Raw genomic sequence first — 17,085 nt, forward strand, 5'->3', positions numbered from 1 at the left:
CACGCACCAATCAACTCAAGGACTGTACAAAGAGCGGTCTGTCGTTGCTAAGAGACAGATACAGAATAACCTCCATGAGAAACCTGACCATGACCCTTCCTCCTCCTCCCCGTCCTCCTCCTCCCCCTAAACAGTCTCTCCCTCTCCTATCCAATTACTACTGAACATTAAAGCACACCTCTGTCACATTAAAGCTGAGCGAGATGGAGGTGGGGATTGGGGTGGGGTTTGTTTTTAGGAGAAGTCGCAAAGAAGATTCCAGATTATTTCCTCCAGCTATGAAACAAATCTTTTTTTTTTCGTACAGGAGAGAATGAATGCAGTTGGGCTGCAGCAGGCGTGAAGGGTTGCTCCTGGTCTGCTTCATGCAGGCTGGTGTAAGGGCGGAGTTTGGGTCCGATAAGAGGAGGGGGGTGGGGGGGTGGGGCAGAGGGAATCTGTCAGACGAATGAGAGGATGACGATCTGACAGAGAGGTGACAGAGAGTTCAGTTTATACGAGGCCTGTCGATTAGTGCGGTTGTGGCTGACAGGTGGAATCCCAGGGGTGCGTCTGTCACCGCAGTCTGTTGCCAGGCCTGGCCGCAGCAGCGCCACCACCACCACAGGAGACACCCATGCATGGGCGGGGATACACCATCGCCTGCTCTCCCAGTCAGAGCCAAGATTAAAGCTTTATTGTGCACAAAAAGCAGGGCGAAAGTCATCTTAATCCCCCACTAATACACTGCTATCAGTGATCTGTTTTTACAACACCATCCAAACAAGCGTCCTGGAACAGGCATTAATCTAACCCATGACACGAGATTTTTTTGCCCATGCAAAATAGTATTTTTTGTTTGTTTGTTTTTTATTCATACTGTTTCATCAGTGTATGTGACACCGAAAAGCACAGTGCTGAGTGGGCCTCTGTTGTTGTTAAGATCCATTAAGATGCAAATCTTTTCCCTCTTTGATTTTTTTTTTTTTTTTTTTTGTTCTCCACTGAAGGCGTCTGGGGCAAAATGGAAAAATCATACTTGGATGAAGGAAACTTTGGCAAAAGGTAAAAATCAATGTGGTGAAATCAGATGACAGCAATGCAGAGCCAGCAATGTCTGTTGGTTGTAAAAACAGTCACAGCTTTATCAAAAGCATGACTCTGTCATTTGTTCCTGTTCGGTGAAATGATCATTCAGTCTGGGAATCTGACGGCATCCTAACGCTAACTCTCACAAACCATCAGATCACTGATGTGGTGACATAATTGACTTAATAGGCACCAGACTAGCTGTAAGTTTAGCCGCTATGTTCTGCTCATTCTGGGAGGAAAGACATTAAAATTACAAAACAGACCAACTAATCTGAATAATAGGTATTTTTGAAACTTTTCAGAAGTGGATGTTGCAGGAGGAGGTGGAGGCTACAGCGCAAATGTTGCAGACATCCCACAAGCCTAAAGAAGGTGTACAGAAATATCATAACTGCTGTCTGATTGCTCATAAGCATGAGATAATCCTTATTACTGATGGCTGTCAAAGGCAGATGCAGTAAAGAGACACACAGCAGCTCAGGTGAGGTGATGAAAAATCTGCCAACTCATTGCAGTCTGTTTAATGATGTCCAGTTAAGTTGACTGAAGGCCGAAGGGCATCGCCACTGCTCCTCATACCAATTTTAACTGTGAGGGAACTTTTGAAATTACTGACCCATAATCACAGTTTTATTTTAAAAAGGACAACAGGAAAACAATGTGACACTGTAGAGAGGGTCACAGATGAACTGAGGGCAGCTCCAGTAGGCTTTTACAAAGCTTTAAAATGAGCTTTAGTCCCTGTTCGTGCACCTACAGCTGGTCTGATTCTCTGGTGTTTTCACGGCAAGCGATGGAAGTCATTGATAAGATACCGGCCTCACATTCGCGCTTCTGTGCAGTGTTTAAAGCAACACAGTCTTCATTAAGCTGCATTATCATGATCAAAGCCTGATACTTATCTATTTATGGCATGAGCTGCATCCACATCAAAGAACTGGTCCGCCATTCAGACACAGGGGGAGCAAGAGTGGGTTTTGGGGGTGGGGGGTTGATTCTGGTGGAGACATGGGGAAGCCTAGTGTACCGTTTGCTCGTGTTTGTTGCAGCCTACAGCATCACAGTGTTGTGAAATAACAAAGATGCACTGATATACTTCTCAGCAGTTGTTGACCATCTATGTTCACTCATAGGTCACAGGAGTTTTGACTGTGCACTGTGCTTTTTTCAGTTACAACCCCAGTGGAGCAAAAAGGACTTGGGAGCAAATGAAAAATACAATAACATGTAATACCTTATAGGATGTCTATGTATCCATGTTGTGGGCTGTAACCAACATGTATAAAGCTTCATTTTTTACACTATCTTTGTTTTGGGATCATCACTATGGTAATGATTTGATATTGTTTGCAGCCCACAGGAAAAAATGTGACATGAAAAAGGCAGGGGGGGGTCCTACTCAGGATTACACTCCGGCAGAGGAGCTTGTCCTTTAAAATAATGAGGGTCCCTCTTGATGGAGGCTGTAGAGGGGGTCGCGTCAGACCCTGGTGGAGGTGGCAGCTCACAAAGCACCACATTTGTGCATGGTATGTTTCAGTGAGTCAGTGTTCAAACACTGGGCTGCAGAAACACAATTATCCATTTACTGTGAAAGTAAGACGTTTTCTTACCGTAAATTCAACCTATCATATACATTTACATGCAATCTATTGCTGCAGAAAAAAAAAAAGACAGTCACGAGGTGTAAATAACTTTATCTCTTAATGCTAGTCAGTGTGACATTGGCATTATTGATGAACCATACGAAAGATTGTGTATTTCATTTGTTTCAGGTGAGAGCACTTTACAAAAAAAAAAATGGAGCTTGATATAGAGAATAAAAAATTGTAGATTGAAAAAAATGTAACTTAAGGTGGAAAACTAAAGCAAAAGAAAAAGGTAATTCAGACATATACTTTCTCAGGCAACAGAAACAATGAAGCTAAAATAAGTTGGGTTTTTTTTTTTTTTTTTGATAGGAACTGGAGAAAAGAAATTGAAACAGTGAAATAAAAAAGAGGAAAACTTCTATGTGCTTAACTAAAACAATGTTCAGTGATGGTCTCCCTGAGGGGGTAATGAAGGGTGATGGGGTTAAGAGGAGGGGTCCTCTCCTTCCTGATGGTCGATATATTGTGTGACAATGCATGCAGAAATGATATTGTATACCTGGTCTGGGGCCACCCTCAGCCCACGGAGACGGGTGAAACAGGCCCTGATGACCCTAAAGGTCAGCATACGGGGTCATCAAATACGGGTGGCATGGCCCTGTCACCCAGCAGCCCTCCAACTGCCCTAAAGTTAAAAGGAAATAGCCTTAATGAGTATCACATAACACAGCTTCAGAATATAATGAAGATAACATCCGGTGTACAGCTGCCATACGCTGCTCAGCTCTGCTGCTTGCTGAGGTTCTCAGTGTTGCCAACAGCATACATGAATGAATGGATTATCTAATCCATTTACTAACAAATCAAAATGAATCAATCAAAACAAATCAAATGTATATTTTATTTTCCTGTCGTTCTTGCCCTGTAAATCATTCCATATCGGACTGTAAGACATCAGAAGAAGGTTAAAAATAAATTAATAACTGGGGGAAAAAAAAAGAAATACTAAACTTCAATCACTTACCTAAGAGCCGCAGCGCCACACATCCGGTCAGGAGCTCTGCCGGCTGTCAGCGAGCTGTTGATTCCAAAGGTCATCTCAATCCTGACATTTGTTTTTGGAGAATTGGATTTCCTCTCTCCTCAGAGCTCTTCTTCCAGATCCGGCGCCCAGATCAGTGTGCTCGGGATCGAGCAAAAAACGGCCAGGCCATTTTCCAGAGAGCTGATTGGTCAGCAGGCATTCTCATATATCTGCTGAGCTCTTGTACAGAACTTAACCTGCTCCAGAGCAGATTAGGCGTTCTGCATACATTACCATGGCAACATACCCTGATAAAGAGTAAATCAGCTTCGTGACGCAGAAAACCTGGATTAATCAGCTTTGGGATACAGGCCCCAGGACAGATCCAGCCTTCACTCCTCAGCTCACAAACCAATGGGGATTCTCATGTCTAGCTCATTCATGACATGAGATATTTCAGTGAAACAAAAAAACAAACAAAAAGAATAAAAAATAAATAAAGGGGGGGGGGGGGGGTCGGAGTTTTAATTTCCACAAATTGAGATGCCAGCAGCTGTTTGTTGTACATTGTTCTCATTATATCGGCAATTAAAAACTATTTAGAAGTCCTTAGCAAAACACAATTACCGTAATCCAAATATTATCAAATGGATTGTGGGATTTTAAAATAACGTGCTGTCACAGGAAGTTATTAAGACCATTAATGGACCACTACAATGCTACATAAAAACAAGATCCCCAAAAAACAATATCACATAAGTTTTCAACTGAAATCAAATGTAAAAATGATAATTCCAACGGAAATATGGACTCACATCACAATCCCAATATCTGCCAAAATAACTGCAACATTATTTATATATATATATATATATATATATATATATATATATATATATATATATATATATATTTTTTTTTTTTTTTTTTTTTTTTTTTTTTTTTTAAAGGATATCATTCAGATGAGTTCATCTTAGTTCAGATTGCAATTGGTGTAAACGTAAAGAGTTTGCATTGTTTTACTGGAGACATTTGGATTGGAACATTAGATTCCTGAAAGGTAAATATAACACGAATATAACACTTTAGTCTCAGTCACTTCAGAAGAGGCATTGGCTCAGTGAGCTGAATCATAATGACATTACAGCTTAATTTAACTTTAACAATATTAACAGAAGGAATGAAGCATAAATGCAACATTTTACATAACACATGACATATGAAGAGCTTCACTTTTTCATTTAAAGCCAGCAGAGGTCACAGTTACTGTATGTCTTTGGAGCTTGTGTTTAAACTACACTTGGATTTTTGTCTCTGTGTCTAACATATGTCTCACTTTCTATCTTTAACTAATAACATGTGACAGTAACAACTGAGTTAATTTCATTACTGATTTTTAAACCCATAATGTCAATTTCTTTGGAAGTTAAGATGAGTTATGCAATCTAAAGCTCTAATCTGTCATACAATAACAGTGTAAGCAAATTTTACTTTCATGAGTTTGTCTTTTTTCCTTTAATGGCTTTAAGAAATAATGAGAAGAAATCATAATTTTAAATTAACCCTTTTCAGTGTAGACTATAATAGTCACCGTAATTCTCATAGTGTTGCTGCTAAATAAATTAAGAAAAATTGTAAGTAAGGAAATAGGGATTTTGAAGGTGTAGTCAAACAGAATCTTGCCTCTGATGTTTTTTTTTTGTTTTTGTTTTTTTTTGTTGCTCTGGGCCAGATATTGTTTTTTCCCCCTCAGGCATTTGGTGCATTTGGGCCTTAGATGCCTTGGTCTTTGTAGAAAAGCTTCCAGGAGTCCATGTGTGAAGGCATTTATGTCACAGCAAACAATGGGCATAAAAAGGGGAGTTGGGTGACGACAGCATTGTCTAGATTGAGCAGTGATTTAAGAAATAAATAAAAAAGCTGAAAGTATCAGAAAATCTCTGATACATATTTCTTCATCTGTGCTCAAAAGTGATATACACACAGGACATATGGGTTAATATAGAGTCCATGTTATGCAATCAGCAAATTTATACTACATATACTTTTATCTATTTTTGGATTTCAGCGAATTAAAGGCAACACAAGGATGCTGTCAGTCATCTGAGCTGCTTTAGTCAAACAGACAAAAAAAGTTTAGCTGTGTTTAAGATGGTTTGGAGGAAACCTACCTTCAACTTTATTTTTTATATAATGCTGCAAATTAAAAAAATAACTCTATTGGGGATTAAATTTAATGGCACTGAAAGAGTTGACCATTGATAGAAGAGATGGGGAACAACACCCAGTCACTGAGTCAGCAAGTCACCGATTCACCCATGTTTACTTTCAGCTGTTAATGTTAGCACCAACAGCTAACAAACAAATGTTCAACATTTTTGTCTATGAAAATGCTGCAGAATAACTGTTTATTAGCTGCTTTAAATAAAAATGAAACCCCTCACTAAGCAGCTGAACACGTTTTTGTCCAGTGTTTAGTTAGTTGGACAAGAGAGTCGTGATTGTTCATTATATAATACAGATCTCACACAGCAGATGATTTATCTGTTCCATCCACATTCACACTCATGGCGAGCCAGTGCTTCCCCCGTTACCTGCATGATGAAACTTCTCCATCAAAGCAAACTTTATTATTAAATATTTCTTGTCACAGCTTCATTTTTTTTCATTATCAGACTGAATCACATTCTGGCAGAAACAGTTTGAACTGTTAAGTCTTAGTCTGAAGAAGATATTTGTGTCTCTCTTAGGTAGAGAAAAAAGACACACTGTGGGGAAGGAGAGAGAGTGAAGGCTGTCACAGGAGGAGAGAGGCTAACTGAATTCCCCTGACAGGCAGTGTGTGGGATCTGGGGCCCGGGGGCCCTTTGGATGGCTCATGCTGAATGGGTGCCCTGGCGAGGTGACCAGGCTCATTGAGAACAGGTTACGAGGGGAAGGGAATGCTTTTGCTGCATGTTTGGCCCCATGACCCACTGTCCAACGTCTGGCTTGGCAGCTTTGAAATCCAACATATTTATTTGCAATGCTCTGAAGAGAGAGGGTAGAGCAGCTGTCAGAATAAAGTCATCGTCCTGCTGACAGCTTCATCTTCTGTTGAGAGGCAGCTATGACAGCCGCACAATGTCACCGCATCAGCTAGGCCTGGGCCGAGGACTGTCATATGTGGACTTGCTGGAAATGTAAATGCCACCTCCCCTCTCAAAAGCTCCCTTCAATGATTTCTTTAGCCCAGTTGGAAACGGTTGGATGTCGACTGGGTAACATGTGGGAATATGAAAGAGACAAAACATCACAATGCACGAACCTGAATGTTAATGCAAATATAAATATAATATATAGTCTATTGAAAATTGATTACATTAAATTAAAGGCCAGTTATCAATTTAAGATGAAAGATGTAAAATCTGGCCACAAAATAACTCAAACTATACACAAAAATTGTGCAGTATGAGCTTGAAGATTCAAGTTGATAGTCTCAAGTACTTCTTTAGACCACAACCTGCAATTCACATTTCAATGGCAAATCAGATGTGATGCACTTTCCCTTTGCTCTGAAAGAAGTTGATGACTCTTAAAGAAAAATGATGGAAAGTTTAAGATGTGTAAAGAGATGACAGCAGACCCAGCACAGGACATCTGCAGGTAAATGCATTAGCAGCTGGCACCAGGCGAATATACACGAGGTACCCAGCATCCTCTCCTATCAATAGGTCATATGTGAGCCATGCCACCCATGGGTGTCCTGCAGCTCAGGCACAGAGGGTGGAGGGGGCAGGACGAGGCTGGAGTTACTCTTACCACCACTGCCACCATAGTGGAAATTTGTACAGCATTTAACTTTAATGGTCCGCACTGGTGCGGGCATGTTCTTGCAGGTCCTGGTCTTAAAATGAAATATGATCCAAAACAAAGGTGTAATTCCCGGGGGGTGGGAGGGGGGGGGTCATTTTCAGAATCCTACTTTTGTGTCTCCCAGTGTCACTATTAAAACAAAACAAATGAAGCTCGGCGTTTACACAAGTGTGTTTTCACTGCAATTTATTTTCACAAGCAGTATCTCTTTTTCTATTGTGGTGTTTTTGTCATTCCTCACGTTCTTAACATGAACTTAATCTTCTTGATCAAGGTTGATGGGGCCAAATGCAGAAACTGCTCTGGGCTCAAAATTGGTACCCTAACATCTTGGCAAGGTTGCTGGATAAATATTATCATCCAAGACGCACTAGCATTGAATGAAGACCAACAACAATGCAGTAACTGCGTTAAGATGAAAATCCAGCGCTATTTACTAAAAGTAATGAAGCCAAATGCAATGACAAGGTTACTGTATTAATAATTCTACAAGTGAGAAAATCTTTTGAACACAGTACCATCAACAGGTGTCATCATCGCTTAAGTTACTTCCTACATCAATTCAAATGCTTATAAATGCAGGAAATGACATTGAAATATGGATTCATTTATTTTCATTTTGACAGGCTCTCTTCCAGAAGGTCCAGTTTTTAAATCACATTCATGAGTGCAATTTAATTTAATCTCTGTTAAGTTACCTTGACAGCTGCTCTATCATCCATCTCTATTATCACAAAGTTTATTTTACAAATGATGTTTCTTTGGACCCAACCTGATCCAAGTTCCTCAATATGTGGTACCTCAATACAGAGCGCATCCTGATATTGCAGCAGAAGTCATGCAATGGTAAAAAAAAATGTGTCTCTGCCACATACATTGAAATAAAGAGCTACTTTCTGTTGGATTTACATGTAAATTGATTGATACTTTACAGTGACCTACTCCAGAAGCATCATTTAAACTACACAAGCAACACTCAGTGCTGCCTATAAACGAAAAGATGTTGCCTAAATGTTTTTTGCAAATGAGGGACAGAAACATGAGTCTGGGCTCAGTAAATTCCTGTCTGTGGCCAACCTGGATGCCAGAAACTCACAGTCACTTGCACAGGTGTGCCCAAATTGTTTTTCACATCCACACACTCCCACACAGTGTGCAGCGAAAGGCCTGTACCGTGGGAAGGAGGGAAGGAAGGAAAGCAGAGATGCAACACTGTCAGGATGAGGTGGCAGAAAAGTATCTGCATCGAGTTTTTAGAGCCAACACCCATCCTTCTAAAGATCCTGATACTCTGCAAATAAAACGTCTTGCTGCTTACAATGCAGCAGCGCTTTTCAAAGAAAGATGGCCGCGTTTCTTGGCACAGCATTGGTCGGAGAACGTCCAAAGAAAAGAGGTAAATAAAGAGGAATGTTAGTTCACGCCACATGCTGTCACCTCATACTGTAGCGTCAGAAAACCTGATTTTGATTGTGGCATTAACCGTTCCCCATATACTTCCAACATCAAACATATCAGCTCCATCTCCACCATCAGCTCAAATTACCATCCACCTCTAATTGGTTTGAATAACTAAAGAAGAAAGCTTGTGAATGGTGAACATAATTGTCCCCGACAAAAGGCCAAAGACCACAAATCACACTTTACAGCAGGGGCGAGCAGAAGGCGATGTCTAGGCTGCAGTCAGTGAACGGGGGAGATATTTCACCACAGATATCCATCTACCACCTGGATCACATTTCATTAGCAGGTCAACCGTTACGCTGCACACTGGACTCAACTTACACTGTCAAATACACAACACCCTGTTGGTTCTGTCGGTGGACTTAATGTTTATGAGCGTACATGACATAGGTGCCATACTGACTGTGTGTGTGTGGATTCAGGAGGTGTGTATGGGGATGCTATAGAAACTATTTACCAATGTAATATGGTTAAAACAAAAGTCAGACAGGCTGTATATATATATGAAAGGTCTGTTGTAGTAAAATCCATTTTCATTCACTCTTAATCCTCTGGGGATGCTTCACTTCTGTGTGTACTAGTGTGTTTTATTGTGTACGCTGCGTAAAAAGCTCCAGTCTGCTTTAGATGCTGAATGAGGTGGACAAGACTTAAATCCTCCACAGCGTTGACAACTGGCTCAGTACTCTCTATTTCTAACACGCTGCTGAAAGGAGGAGGGTTAACTATCAGTTATAATGTGTGACTGAAGATCAGCTTTCCCCCACGGCTTCACTCCTCAAACTCCCTCCCACCCACACTGTTCCCTCCTGTCTAACCACAGCCCTCCTTCCCCTCCCAGCATCCCCTGCTGCTGTTGTTGTGGTGGTCTCTGCCTCTGCTGTCACCAAGCCGCTGGTCTTTCAGCTGCCTGCTCCCTTCCCGCTTTTTTCTTTTTTTGCCACCCTCTTAGGCGTCTCAAGATTACTGAAGCGGTGCTGACATCTCTATCAGGCTGACCTAACACTCTGCCCTTTTCCTCCCACCAACCTCCTCCTCCCCATGCTGCTCTCCAGGATCCATCACACTCTGGCCTGAGCTACTATGCCTATGACTATGCATTCAAAACAAAACAAACAAACAAACCAAAAAAAAAAAACAAAAACAAATAAAATAGCTCATATCGACATAAGAACACAAGTCTCCCTACTCAAACGTATACCACATGGGCTAAAACCGTCAATCAACATCTCAGTGGCTTAAATTGCTGTCTTAAAATCTGGGCAAGCAGTTTTTACTCTTACTTTCCTCATTCAAGCCCCTTAATCTGTTTTAAATTATGTGATTTATACATAAATATAATTCATATTTCTTAGAGACAATTCCACTTGCTTAAAATTTAAAAAGCCCATATATAGTTTAACACTTAACTTAAATCTTAAATCTGTCTGTGTCGTTTAGTATTTGAGTTTTCAAGGATCTTGAGAACGCAGCCTAGTTTAATACTCTTATCAAAGATAATCATCATTGCAATAAGATAAATTTTTAGACTGAGAACTAGGAGAATATTGACAGACGGCATACTGTGGCCTGTTGCAGACATATAAAAGGCTGCATATGCCTATTTATAAAAAGATTGAGGAAAAAAAAAAAAAAAACCCAAACAAAACTAAAAAACATCAAAAGAAGTTCAGTATCAATTTTAGCAATGTGTGTGTAAAATCCAACCACTCTATCAACCATGTCTACTTTCCAAGCCCAGATTTTTTCTAAAATCCACAAGTCATCTTTGTTATTTTGTTCCTTATATTCAAGCAAGAAGTCCCTATCTTGACTTCTATTTGCAAAAGAATATTTTTACATTGTGACTTAAAAGTGTAACCCTGCTGCAGAGAAGAAAAGTCTGCAAAATGTTGACTTGAGTCTGTCTATGTATTTTGGCCACATATAATGCAAGTGATGTCACATATTTGGTCTTCAGAGATGCTTTGTGTACTTTTCAGCTCACAGAGCCTCAGCGTTAGTGGTGAACAGCCTGAAAAGCAAACAGGCTGTATTTGTCACAGTGGCTTCAATAGCTTTAGAAGTGCACTTTGTTTTGTTTGTGCTTGTGAAGATGCTTGTGCATATGAATAAGAAACTATATGAGTCTATGTCCAAATCTATATGTATGTATATGGGACTGCATGTAATTCAGTAAAAGCAGACTGCTGTTACATCACCTCGAAGACTGAGTCCAAACAATGTCTGTATCGCTGTATGTGCTATAAGTATAATGCAGAGTGATATGCAGAGTCTTTCCTTCATGTCTCGCATTGCCCTGCATCTTGTGTGTCAGCATGTACGGCACCATAATTAGCTGTCAGGATGTCTCTGTTCTGCTTTAAGAAAAACAAACGCCTGTAATTTTATTGTTCCTGTTGAATGAAGTGATTCTAATTCTGGTCTTTTCACACATATGACCAGTTTCTCTTTTGACAAGTTATATTGAATTTCCCCCGCTGAATGCCGTCTTTGCTCATGGGCTGCTTTCATCCAATCACCCCCCAGTGTTAGCTTTTGAGATTTGTGAGGGGAATGATTTTCATCTGCAAACAAACTGCTGTTCTTGATAGAATTCCTCCGTCCAGTCTGAGTGTTGTTTTTAAGCAACCTAAAATGACACAGTCTGCTGGGGGGCCTGCCAGCGGAAAGATGCTGTCCATTAGCTGTCAACAATGACCACTGGGTCTACCCTCCCATGGGACTGGCAAGCAAGGCATCGTCTCATCCTGGGTCTGGCTGGGAGATCACACAGGCCCCATTGTCTCAAACAGCCTTGGGTCTTATTGTAGCAGCGCCTCTGGGAAAGGACGAGCCTTCACGTCTGTGGTCTGTTAAAGAATGGGCTTTCTCCAAGCTAAGGCCATGAAAACTGTAAGGGATGAATCTGCGGGGCCACAGAGAGGCTACGGAGTAGATTTGGAATAGGGGCACCCCTCCTTAGACGAGTTTGGAGTCCCAATCCAGACCTCCCTCTGCCAGTGCTGACCTCCCTTCTCCACCTCTGTTTAATAATGCCTGGGCCTTGGTCATTATTTTGGGCAGATGGAGACGGGGGCAGGCAGTGAAAGGAGCTGATGTCACTCCTGAGGAGAGGATGGTAGGGATGACAGAGAAGAAAAAGCGAATCAGAGAAAAGATCAAAAGCAGAAGCTCGCCTTTCACTCGCCTGAAAGCGCTAAAGAGGATAAGGAACGATCAGGCCTGGGGTCTCCTGTCCTCTCTGGCAATTAGACTCAGCTGATGGAGAGAAAGGCGTGAAAGGCAGGGTTCAAGGCCCTCTCTAGGACTCACACAACGGGAAGGAGTTTTTTCCCCAACGCCTCCTTTATCTCTCTCTCCTTTCAGAGTGTCAGAAATGCAGCTGAAATATCTCTCCAAAACAACAGCACAATCCCCAATGCCAAACCTTAATCACAGTGGCTGATGAGATTGAGGGGAGAGGGTGATGTGTGGTGGTGTGTGGTGGTGGGGGGGCATTTGAGAGAAAACACATTCTTTTCACAATTCATCTTTACACTTTATATGAGGCCAGGATTCAAGGGAGGTGTAGTAGGTTTATATGTGATAATTAATTTGAACAAATGAGACTCATCCTTTCACGAGATAAGAGAGAATCTGCCTCCATGATTTAATATTAATGAGAAAATAATATATATATATATATATATATATATATATATATTTAGACAGAGAGAGATAAATATATAGAGAGCATAAGCTTTTCAAACTATAAAGGACAAACATAAATTTAATGGGGCCTCAAATGTTAAACCCAGACACAGAAAACAAATTTACTAGGAATACATACAGTAATAAATTTGCATGCATGCATCAGCAAATAACAGTTACTGATGTACACTCACTGATCCTGATGGAGAGGCAGCCATGACGGTTTGATACAATGGCCTGGATTGTTTCATATAATTTAGTATTCACCTTTTTTTTTTTTTTTTTTTTTTAAAGAGAGAGCCATCGTGGGCATGTCCATAGCAACATGTCCCACAGGAACCTATTACCATCTTCTTCATATGCAAGAATTTCAACAGGCTGTCTATCATCCTCACAGAGGGGACATGCAGCTTTTGCTACATCTTTAACTGCTTGTCATAAAAGGCACACTAGGGATTTCAATTATGCAGGTCATCATAGTATTTGGGTCATTCAAATTGAACAGATTTAATCCTAACTCATATGCTGCTTTGTTAAAGATTGTGAAAAAGGAGAGAAACATTAGATGTAGCTATGAAGTAATTTGAACCACAAGGAGGATAAAATGGACGAAGAAAGGCTTTAAGGGATCAGATGTTGAAACAGGAGGTTTGTCTGTGGGGTCCTCCCTTCACAGGTTTATTTAGGCCTTGCAGTGTAGACCCCAGCCCATAATCCTCCTGCAGACACACCTGCAGAGGAGAGTATAAAAACCCTGGACTGCACTGAGTCAAACATCAAGCTTCCAGCAGTCTCTCCACAGAAGCTCCACAGCCTCCACACTGACCCTGAAGATGACTCCCTCTGTCAGTCTGCTGCTGCTGCTCCTGCTCGGCCTCTCTCAGGCTCAGCCTATCGAGGAGGCATATGACCAAGAAGAAGTCCCAGACTATATGGACATCAGCACCAGAATTCTGACCACCAACAATGCCACCGATGAGTTCCTGGTGGAAGGAGACCTGCTGGCTCCCACAAGCAGAAACGCCATGACGTGCTGGTCCCAGAGCTGCCTGTGGAAGAAAGGCTCCAACGGCATGGTGACGATCCCATACGTTATGAGCAGTCAGTTCAGCAGCTGGGAGAGTCAGAAGATCGAACGGGCCATGAAGTCTTTCCACAGCAGAACCTGCATCCGTTTCGTCCCCTATAGCAACCAGCGTGACTACATCAGTGTGGAGAACAAAGGCGGATGTTTCTCCGCTCTGGGCAGACAGGGAGGCAGACAGGTGCTCTCTCTCAACAAGCAGGGCTGCATCTACCACGGCATCATCCAGCACGAATTCAACCACGCTCTGGGCTTCCAGCACGAGCAAACCAGGAGCGACCGCGACTCCTACGTCAGGATCAACTGGGAGAACATCGAGCCATCCATGGCCTACAACTTCCAAAAGGCGAACACCAACAACCTCAACACTCCCTACGACTACTCCTCCATCATGCACTATGGAAGAACCGCCTTCTCCATCGCGTACGGGAAGGAAACCATCACCCCCATCCCCAACCCCAATGTCCAGATTGGCCAGAGGCAGGGCATGTCCCGCTGGGACATCACCAGGATCAACAAGCTCTATGGCTGCTAACTGCAATGCTTCTATTTAAAGTTATTGTTAATCTCCATGATTGAAATCTCTGACATGCAATTTGACTCTGAATTCCAATAAATTTTGGCAAAGGATGCATTTTTGCTTCTCATTTGGTTTATAAAGTGTATTATGTAATCTGCTTACACATACACTGGCATAAAAAACTCAACAATCTCTTTTCATTTAAATATCCTGGTAATAAATCTATTTTCCTTACTGTCAAATGATCCCCTAAAAAGACCTAAACCAGCCAGGTTTTACTGACAACTAATGTGCTTGTGCCCAAAGCCCGGCCCATTCCTCCTTTCCACAGAGCACCATTATTTACAGAAATCATGAAAACAATGTTGAACCGGGTGACAACTTCCTTCATAACCATAACCATGAATACAAACACACCCTACTTCCTACTGTTATCCTGATGCTGCTGCTATGGTTTTGTTCATTTTGCTATATCTGCATATTTATACTACAGTTATATAAACTATTTGCATGCTAGTGCTTGCTTGCTTATGTTCAATAGTTAACAGTTAACAAGAAGCAATGGAGACATGGTTAAAATGTCCGTATAAATGTAGTTAAAAGTATATATATGGGTCATGTTGCCTTTAGTGAAACAAGAAGAAACACCTAAAAAGACTTAATTGTGGCCACAATATGTTCTATCAATGTGAACTTTCAATAAATTCTTAAACCTGAAAGTATGTTATTCTAACAAAATTGTAGGTGTTTGAAAAAAAAAAAAAGGAAACAAAAAGCTTACCTGACATCAGTGTGTTGGTGTTTCACTCGATCATTTTGCATGTCCTCTGTGGATCAGAGTTCCTGGTTATTGCCTCTGGCTCTGCAGGATTAAGGGCTTAGATGTTGGCCTGCTTTGGGACAGCACAGTCACTCCACAGCCTCTGGGCAGCAGCAGTCAGTCTGTGATCCACCTGGATCCAGATTGTTAACAGAACAGGGTCCGGTGGGGTGGTCTGAGGAGTATCCACAAAGTCACAATCAAGTTCATCACCAAGACAACACACAGCTTACTGTTGACCAACTGTTGACCAGTAAGAGATTAAATGTTTTAAAAAATCTAAACATTAGGGGAGAAAAAGCCTTTTGGATCAGGTGCTGGTGTATCTCTTGGCTGGGTACAGTTTATTTCCTGGGCTCTCTGCTCGTTGCCTGGCAACAGTAAGAATGAAAGTTGCCTCCTTTTGGTTTTGTTTACCACTAGGTTAGCCTCTTCCTCTGGGATAAGACAAAGCGATAATTAAGGCAATACAAAATGTTAAACTGATCCTTAAAAACTGCAAAAAAAAAAAAAAAAAAAAGAGATAATAGAAAATTAAATGATTGCATTACTCTACCCTTTTTCCTAATTGAACGTTCATGTTCATGACAGGTCAAGATGCTCACTCCATTTTGCAGAGTGGAAAGTGCTCCTTTATTAAAGTACAGTAGTGAGAGATCAACAACGGCGGTAATGATGATTCTCATTGTCACAACAACATCAGGATCACCATGTTTCTTACAATGAGTTCGGATGTTTGGAAACAGATACATGGAGAGGTGTCACATTAAAAAAGAGCTTAAGCAGTCGTGACTGGAATCAACGTCCAGTCCGAAAATTTTTCCATTTTATGCTACATTATCCCAAAGTGACAGTATAGTCATGGGCAGGCCAATATCCATAAGGTTTCCAACCGGCAGGCAGAGTCAGAGGGTGAATTGCATCAGAAACACAAAGTGACCTGCACACCAACCACCTGGGCTGTCATGTGGACACAGCATCCTGCTGCTTGGCAGTTTGCTCACTGCAGATGTCCTATGTTGGGAACAAGTTAAACAGCCACTCATTAGACCAGTCCAAACGGTCCATGCTGAGTGGAGTTATTAATGAGCTAATACAGACTTAATAGATAATAATGGTTATTCACACCCACTACAGAGAATAATATGCAGCATCCCTACCTGTGCGCGCACGCACACGCACACACACACACAGCTGAATGTTCTCAGGTTTGATATTCAGTAACAAGCCTTGTGAGACCTATCAGCTGCTGTATTTGTGGCTCATCAGAATGCATGTGCCACATCACATTAGTCCCCACGTGTGAACTATGATTTTACTTGGAAATTTTGAAGTGTCTCACGACCAATACATATTCATGCCAAGCCTATAAGTGTCAAATTGAGATGTCCTTCCAGTGTCCTTGACAGCAGGTTATTAATATTGAATACATAAGTCAAGATTTAAACTTGATGAGGAAATACACAGGTCATCGTGTGCCACTTTCTCTGTGCCCTCTGTCCTCAAGACATTTGGACAAATGATCAAATGATTTCAGATGTTGGTGCAGCATTGGGTGGGATATCATGTGTACATCACATCATAGCAGTTTAAGGATATTGAGTCTATTTCTCTAGAGTTCGTTATTTCAGTTATTATTTCATGGATTTCTCAAACATTCTTGTGTTAAAGTTATCGTTAAAAATCTAATTAAGTCAAACATAATTTCATCTGCAGAACATGTGTATAGCATTTGATACAAAACTTGATTCTTATCACATTTAATGACAAATGTTTTTCCAATTTTTCTAATTTCTCATTTAAGAGAACCCATGCACTTGGACTTAAAAGCCATAAATCCCAGGGTATTAGTCTAAATGCAAGCATCTTAACTATTCCAATTCTGCAGTCCCTAAATTGGTGTGGCTGTTGTTGCTTGTGGCTGCTCTAAAAAAAAACTCTACTACTGCTGCTGCTGCTTCT

General features: G+C 41.2%; 1 protein-coding gene across 1 annotated transcript; it reads left to right on the forward strand.

Moving 5' to 3' along the window:
• The first annotated feature begins 13,532 nt into the window (after window positions 1-13,532).
• On the forward strand, window positions 13,533-14,318 carry LOC115041565 (high choriolytic enzyme 1-like). The gene has a single exon (XM_029499113.1). The coding sequence runs from the start codon at window positions 13,533-13,535 to the stop codon at window positions 14,316-14,318; it is 786 nt and encodes a 261-aa protein (XP_029354973.1).
• The last annotated feature ends 2,767 nt before the right edge of the window (window positions 14,319-17,085 follow it).

The sequence above is a fragment of the Echeneis naucrates genome, chromosome 3, assembly GCF_900963305.1.
Source record: "Echeneis naucrates chromosome 3, fEcheNa1.1, whole genome shotgun sequence".
Taxonomy (NCBI): domain Eukaryota; kingdom Metazoa; phylum Chordata; class Actinopteri; order Carangiformes; family Echeneidae; genus Echeneis; species Echeneis naucrates.